Raw genomic sequence first — 7,983 nt, 5'->3', positions numbered from 1 at the left:
CGCGAGCCTCCCGAAGTTGTTGGGTGTCACAAGCACGCACAGCACTAGACAGTTTATCGGACCAACTTCGGTAGAGTGTTTCTATCTCTACAGGACTCAGATTTCTGTGTTCTAGGTGTTTGTGGAAACCTCAAACAACAAGCTATAGTTTAGATTCAAACGGAATTGAAAAATATGGAGAAAAAAGGTCAAAAAACTAGCTCGAATCCTCTAGTTCATCATGTCTGCAGCCAAATTTACAATGCGATATTTTTCAAACAACTCAACCAAATTCGGTTATGTAAGATCCTGTAGCATCCTACTGATCAAAGTAATGAAATTATATAGCAATTTCGGTCAAATAACATAGTTACGACGATCTGCCATTAACGCCTTCAAGCTTTCTCTCTCTAGAACTTAACGAGCTACACCTCAGCTTTCGGAGTTGAGCGTCACCCCGTCACCTACTGCCTTAAAATCAGTCAGATTGAAGGCAATCTCCCTCAGTCTTGGGAATGGCCGGGCCACAACAGGTGAGATTTATGCCGACGAAGAAGAATGAGAATGAAAGGAGGAAGAAGAAGAGTAAACAGAGACAGATGGTTTAAAAAAAAAGTCGGAGATTAATTTGATGTAGTACAAGGACCAAATTGATGTAATATTTTCTACCATTTAACATCGTCAACATTAATACTTAACGACAATGAACAAATTGATGTCGCATTGGAACCTGATCGATGCAACCACCCCATAGAAGGACCAAATTGATGCAACTGTAGCATTAACTGATGTAACTGCAGAAAGTCAAGGATTAAATTGATGTAACCGTACAAAGTCGAGGACTAGTTTGATGTAGCAGGGATGAAATTGATGCAAAAGTGCAAAGTCGAGGATGAAATTGATGCAAAAGTTCAAAGTCGGGGACAAAATTGATGTAAAAAATAAGTCAGGGACGAAATTGCCTCTATACTCTTTCTTTATACCATTTCCTTCTCTTTTTATTCTCTCTCTAATACATTTCTTTTGTTTCATATTTTCGTATGAGTCATTACTTTTCTCACTCTCTATTTCGTTCTCTGTCCGATCTACCCTTCCTTTCTCTTTCACTGAACCAAGAAGGCAACCAAAAACAAATTGGAGATGCAAACCGAACAAGAAAGAAAGTCCACTTGTCTACTGAAATAATGTTCCAAAATTTCTCAAGTTTCTAATACGACAATCACAACTAAGAAAATCTGATAAGAAGGGATTTGGGGAGAGAAGGGAATCAGAACTAGTGTATGAAAACGTGAGGTTGTTCTCGAGTTCATCAGCGATAGGGTGAATGAATCACAATGATCTCGATGAGGGAAGATGCACAAGCTCATTATCGATGTCCGCCTCGCCATATTGCTTCCTTCTTCATTCTTCTCCTTGACTTTAATTGGTTTATAATGATTATATTGTTGAATTATGAGAACAAATGTGAAAAAGTAATTAATAATTGAAAGAAAATAATGATTGTATTGTTTAATTGTTGAAAAGTAATGAATAATTGAGATAATTTAGTATTAAAAATTGAATTGAATGATTTAAAAATTAAAGAAAAAGAGAAAAGTAATAATTATATTGTTGTCTTTTGTTGTGTAGTGAGTAGATTTAAAGTTAAAGTTGAAATTATAAAAATCGTTTGTGAAACCAAACGGACCAAAGTCTCAGACCTTAAGCAAGTAGTCAATCTTCAAATACAAAAATGAATTTATAATTTATCACCACGACACGAACGTAAATCAATGCGAAATGAAAGCAAATTATGGGTGCTGCTTCATTGCTAACTACTGGAACAAAAGAATGCAAATGAAACAGTATGGACAATCAGATTAGCATCTGGGTTACCATTGAGCAAATGGAGACCGCCATTACATGTGTGCAAAGCATCGAGCTCCATGAACACAAACCGAGCTCTACCCCATCTTCCCTTTGTTTACACATGTTTAGCTACTAAATAACCTCCTAGTAGCCCCAAAGCCTTGATTTGAAGCCCCATGTATCCACTACTGACCAAATAGTTTTTAAATCGATAATATAATAATGAATAAGTTCATATGTATAATTTATTTGATTTCATAGTTTATTGTTGAAAATTTAGAATATTAATAATTTTTCCGTATCTAATTTATTACATATAAAAGATTATTTGAACATCGATGGTAATTTTCATTATACTATCCATCTATCTATCCATATGTATCTCTATAACTATATTTATTTATTTATTTATCATTATACTTATTTAGAAATTAGCTTGAATATGTTATATAACCGATTTAATTAAGTAAATGATAAGATTTTCACTTGAAAAGACTGTGTATTTATTAGAGAAATCATTTCATAAAGGAATAAAAAGCAATTTTTCCATCATCATATTTTCCATATGTTAATTCCATGATCTTAATTTACACATATATTTTTCAACTGGAGTATGAACTTATGATTCAACAAAAAACTGGAGTATAAACTTATGATAAAGCAAACATTTCAATTATAATATTCAACTGTTAAAGAGATTTGAGTACAAATTTGAATTGTTGAATCAGACCAAAAGCCCATGCATCGCACGGGTAATGGACTAGTATTTTGGACATTCAACTTGATTTTATAGCATTCACTCGTTTAAATACTAATTTTTTAGCAAGTGGATGCTTGAGGATATGGGGAAAACAATAAGTAAAGGGGCCTTTTTTAATCTTTCAATGAGAAATTACTTCACTTTTAATAATACACTGGAAACATTTTCAACTTTTATAAATTCTTTAACCTCGTCTCCGGCAGCCTTTTCTTCGGGGGTGCGATGGCCAGAGGGAAACCCCAAAACAAAGATGAGTGCGCAACCGTCAACCGCTCCCAAGCAAGGACAACTCGGGGATTTAAAATGTAAGGGGCATAAAGGGGAGAAATAGTATATAAATGTAAATTGCAATAAAGGTGAGTAATATAAATCAAACATGAACAACTCGGGGATTTAAAAAAAAAAAGTTTTTGCATCCGCTCGTTAATTTGAATCACATGTTTGATTGCAAAATTATAATAGTGTATGTATAAATCTTAAACAGAAAGGAGCATAATAGACATGAGTTCTTCAATCTTCACACCAAATCAGACAACACTCACTCCAAGCAAAACAGATCTTCAAGATGATTTTTTATCAGCATTTCGAACAATATATGACTCAGATCGAACTAATGAGCATCAATGTAATGCTGGTAGTTTCTTCCCCCTTGCAGGGATGAAGAGTACGTTGAAGTACACTGGGAATTGAATGATGGCGAACAGGGTCACTGGCAAGCACATCGCTGCGAATATCAGGTATGTAGCACAGTGTAGCTTGTTGATATTCCCCATATTGAAGTAGAATCCAGAGCTGAAACAGACCACTATGCTAGCAATGGATGCAAAAAGACAGATCCAGGCGAACCGAAGCACCCAGGGCAGGCTTTCTCCAAAGTCCTCCAGCTCATGTTGGGCCGTGAGAATGGTGATGAAAAAGACAGTGGCAGACATGGAAGTGCAGAAGGCGATGAGCGAAGAGATGGAGAAGACAGTGAATGCGACTTCCCCTTCAAGTCTCTGAAACAATACAAGTAAGATCATAGCCAACAATATCCACATCAAGGTGTCTGTGACATTTGTATGACTGCCATATATATAAACATATTGCTGGCTCACCGGTCTCCTATCATCATTGTACTCTCCAGGAAAGGTCGATGATGAGGCAAAGCCAACCGTTGCAATCAGCGTTGCAATCAATGAGTACGCGGAGCAGGTCGTGGTGAGCCACTTATGTGCTTCTTTTCTCAGTTCTTTGTGTGATTCCATTAAGATCTCCTCAGCAGTCTGCCCAGCGTTGTTTCTTACAGCAAAAGAGTTTGACGGCATAGAGTTTTTAACGTCCTGCAGTCAACCGGACCATGCAGCTCAACGATATGAAACAATACGAAAAATAATCCGATTGCATCAGAAAGAACTTACTAACAATTAACTATCATGTGGTTTATTTACCTGATACCATTGAAATTCGTTTATAATCTTTCTTACTGGCTGCGGAAGTCCCCGACATCGATTTTCATCATACCAAGAAGCCAAGTGCAGAGCACTGTTGCCGTCGGCATCGACTTGGCAGAACACGCTCCGGTGCACCACCTTCCGCCTTTCTAGGATTATGTACACTCCCCAGCGTTGATTCTCCGCTGCCAGTAGCACCGCATTCTTCCCCTGGTTGTCCATATCTTTAATGGTCTCTGGGAACCTGTCGAGAATCGAGTCTACCATTTCGTAGATCCCCAGCTTTGCCGCTGTCAGTATTGGAGTCTCGCCCAGGGACAGATCTAGAAATTCAATTCAAGGAGGGCGAAATTCACTTTGCACATGTGACTCCTATAATCGCGACAAGTGCCTTTATTAACTCCAAAAGTTAACGCCGTTAGTTATTGTTTCAGTCGTAATCAATATTGTAGAGATTACCTCATATGATATTGGTTTCCTAAACTAACTATAACTAAAAGAGAAAATTCTTATCCTGCGATATCATAATGAGATATATCAACTATAATATCATGATAAGTCACGAAATTTTCATAGAATTTGCTCTTCTTATTCTTTACTTCGCTTACATTTTCCTTGGCGATAAAATGATTCTTTCATCCTCCTGATCTTCACTTTTTACTCTTTGGATTTTTTGTACAGGCTCGCTTTGCCCCGTTGATGCGAATTATAATTTGCTATTAGTTTTTTTTTTTCCCTTGGGGGGTGGGATTTCGCCCCTATCTTACCGAAACGACCCTTCGCCAATAAATTTTAAGATGGTCAAAACATTAATATTTCTTGATACAATAACTCTGAAAAATCAAATCTCTTGAGCATAAACAGCAAATTATAGTTTATATAATTTGTTCTTAATAATAGAACAATATCTAATTTATTTATGGTCGTACCATCAAATGATAGAACACTCATTTAATTTCTATAATCTCATATAATATTTTAAACTTTTTGAATTTGTATATCACTGAAAAATATTACGATACTTTAAACTTTTTCAATTTGTACATATCTAAATATTATTAAATCGCTTATGTTTATAAAATGCAAAGTGCTAAAATTTAATGATAAGTTATTTTATAGTGTTTTTATAACGTGCAAAGTTCCTTATATAAAATAATTTGTACGAAAATAATTTCATGTACCCTTCACATATTGTGATAAATTGTTTCCCAAAACTACAACAAAAAAGAGTGTTTTCCCAATAAGTTGCAATGGATTTAGAAAATCTATGTTATGTATAAGGTAACTTATAAATCTTAATTATTATTAAAATAAAAACTAACGGTGTCCATGTTGGGAGTTAAATAGGACAATTGTCACAGAGAAGTTATTAGGTGATCCTACCTCACCACATGGCGTGATGAAACATCAATTAAATTGCATAAAATATAGGAATTGGTGCTAATCACTCGGATAATTGTCACAATTATTCTTCATTAAATAATTCTTATTGGTTCTTTCTCGTCACATCAATTTGAGGTAGGATCATGAAAAATTTTCTCCTTGTCGCAATTGTGAAAGCCACTTGTGGAAATTCGACTTCCACAGACGGTGTACGATATAAAAATTCTAGTTAAAATTCAAGATTGACTTTTCAAGTTGAGAGGTAGTCTAGTGATATTTATGATCTAATTAAGTGAATATGAAGTATTGCTTTAAAGGAAAAACTACGGGGTGCATGGATGAGAGAAAACAGTGGAAGTTGGGTAGTTATTTTCGTAAAATTACAGCTATAACCTTAGTTTAGTGATTGTTATTGATTGAATTTTTTTTATAATGGTATTTTGTGGGAATTGTAAGTGAGACCTTTATTATAGTAGAGATAAATGTGATCCATGTTGCAGAATAAAAAAAATTAACTTAAAATTTTATATATTTTTACTAAATGAATTTATTCTATTTTTTTTTTGTTTATGTATCATACTTTTAAGATATTATTAGTGATTATTTAATGTAATATTAGACAATAGAGGGAGTTAATTGCAGGAGGAAGATAGCAGCGAAATAGTTGGTCTTGAATTTCAAATTTATCCATAATTTAGTGTTTTTATTTTATATTTTATTTTTTCAATGATATTTTTGAAAATAGAATGTTTATTCCTTCTCTAATAAAAGTGATGCAGATGATGTCGGCCTTTTTGATATATGGGATCCGCCTCCTATCTGCCCATTAAACTCGCATTCTTTTATTTTTAATTGTAGATTTATTTTATGTTTGGATTTAGTGTGCAGAAGTGGCATGTCAGTACATATAGTGTATATATGGTGTCTAGTAAGTTGCCGCACCAATAAAAGTGAGGATAGTGAGAGTGCCTCCGTTTTAAAGGAGGGTCCTACCAAAAAAAAAAAGCGTTAGTAACCAACGTGGAATGAATTGGTTCAAGTAGTTTGATATTTATTTTTTTAAAAAAAAGTTTTTTGTTCGAGTATTATGAATAAAGAAAATCTACAGCGAGAGATTTTTAGCACGGAATGGATCAAACTGGCTAAAACTGAATTAGTCGAAACCCATTGAACTTTCGGATACCAAGTGCACACCGAAAAAAGTAATGCATCAATATTCTTTTACGAAACTACAGAGGCATTTTCTGCAATTTATCCAAGAAATTTTGTCCATTTTATGAACTATTAAGTTCAGATAGGAAAGAAACTAATTATTACTTTTCACCTTCTATATATTTCCTAGCTTTTGGTACATGTTATTCAAAACTCATTAACACGGCTTTCAAAAATTATACTGTAAGTGTTTACTCAAACTGGGCGAAGAGGTATTAGGCTGAGATATAGCCAAAAAAAATGAACGCCGTAAGTCAAAAAAAAAAAGAAGAAAACTTCTTTGTTTGATATATATGTATATATATATATATATATATATATAAGTATACCTTTTAAAGGTTCATTGCCCGTGCCTCCTAAGGTACTTGATGCTGAATTTTCCTTAACTTCAGGATACATGGGAGCTTTCCCTTTGTTAAGCATCTCTTCGACAAGTTGAACAGCCAGGCGGTTCTTTCTCTTCATCCTAATTGGCACCTGAATCCCTATGCAAAATTCAGGTTTGGCAGACCATAATTATTATGATTTTCTCCATAAAGCGGATGACATAGTGATTGATTTACTAAAATTAAGGAATGAAAACTTTGAAAATTTGGATAGCGCCGCTAAAGGCGTACTTGCTAGCCGCCACGCCTAGTAGGGCAGTGCCCAATGTAGGTATGCTCAATCGAGTTAGGTCCGAGTAGCCGCACATCATCCCCAAAACCAAAAAACCAGAAAGCCACAGAACAAAACCCCCAACCTTCAAAAATGAGAGAGAGAGGTGAATGGGGCAAATCGCTTAGGGGCTACCCGATCAATTGCTGCCCACCCCAAACGAGGTCGTTAGGTGCCAATCTGCCACCCAGGTGGGCATTAAATAGGAAAAAATTATATATATGTATAAAAACAGTGTCATTTTGGACAAATTTGGTTAAAAATAATATTCCATGTCGGTGGCAATGTTATCTTTCCGTTAATGAAGTTGACGGGTGGACTAAATTGATTGAACGAAACAGTGACGTTGAGACTAAATTAGTGCCAAAAAATTTTTCTGGGACCAATGTGATGGCAAAATGAAAATTGAAGGATAACTGTAATAGCTATATCGATAGTTAGTCTGGTTGTATTCTCAAAATTCTCTAGATTTGATTTAACTGTTATTTTTATAGTTATTTTGACATTTGATTCTCCTACTTGTAGATTATAAATAGGCGAGTGTGCAATGTAATGTTTTGAAATTGCCCAGTACATAAAATTATCTTCTACTCCCATGAGTCGGCCTTATAAGGAACATTCTGTGCGCTCCTACCTCTATTCTTCCTTCAAAAATATATTAAATTTTACATGATATTACAGGATATTACAGCAGTTTGATTCAAGGGACTA

General features: G+C 34.8%; 1 protein-coding gene across 1 annotated transcript; it reads right to left on the bottom strand.

Moving 5' to 3' along the window:
- Positions 1-2,983: 2,983 nt before the first annotated feature.
- Positions 2,984-4,441, bottom strand: LOC116195181. Its single transcript, XM_031524170.1, has 3 exons — positions 4,018-4,441; positions 3,685-3,909; positions 2,984-3,585 (listed from the first exon to the last, which is right to left on the bottom strand). Exons 1-3 carry the CDS (start codon positions 4,285-4,287, stop codon positions 3,208-3,210), a joined length of 873 nt encoding a protein of 290 aa, XP_031380030.1. The 5' UTR covers positions 4,288-4,441; the 3' UTR covers positions 2,984-3,207.
- Positions 4,442-7,983: the final 3,542 nt, after the last annotated feature.

Source organism: Punica granatum, chromosome 2 (assembly GCF_007655135.1).
Source record: "Punica granatum isolate Tunisia-2019 chromosome 2, ASM765513v2, whole genome shotgun sequence".
Classification (NCBI taxonomy): domain Eukaryota; kingdom Viridiplantae; phylum Streptophyta; class Magnoliopsida; order Myrtales; family Lythraceae; genus Punica; species Punica granatum.
The sequence above is the reverse complement of the archived record's forward strand: the minus strand, read 5'-3'. Positions and strand labels throughout refer to the sequence as shown.

Bases quoted from the DNA above. Each gene is read 5' to 3' on its own strand.
- LOC116195181 (XM_031524170.1), bottom strand. From the start codon at position 4,287: ATGGTAGACTCGATTCTCGACAGGTTCCCAGAGACCATTAAAGATATG. The intron at 3,910-4,017 runs GTAAATAAACCA...GGTTGACTGCAG, and splicing joins ACGAATTTCAATGGTATCAG to GACGTTAAAAACTCTATGCC. The intron at 3,586-3,684 runs GTGAGCCAGCAA...GTATTGTTTCAG, and splicing joins ACAATGATGATAGGAGACCG to AGACTTGAAGGGGAAGTCGC.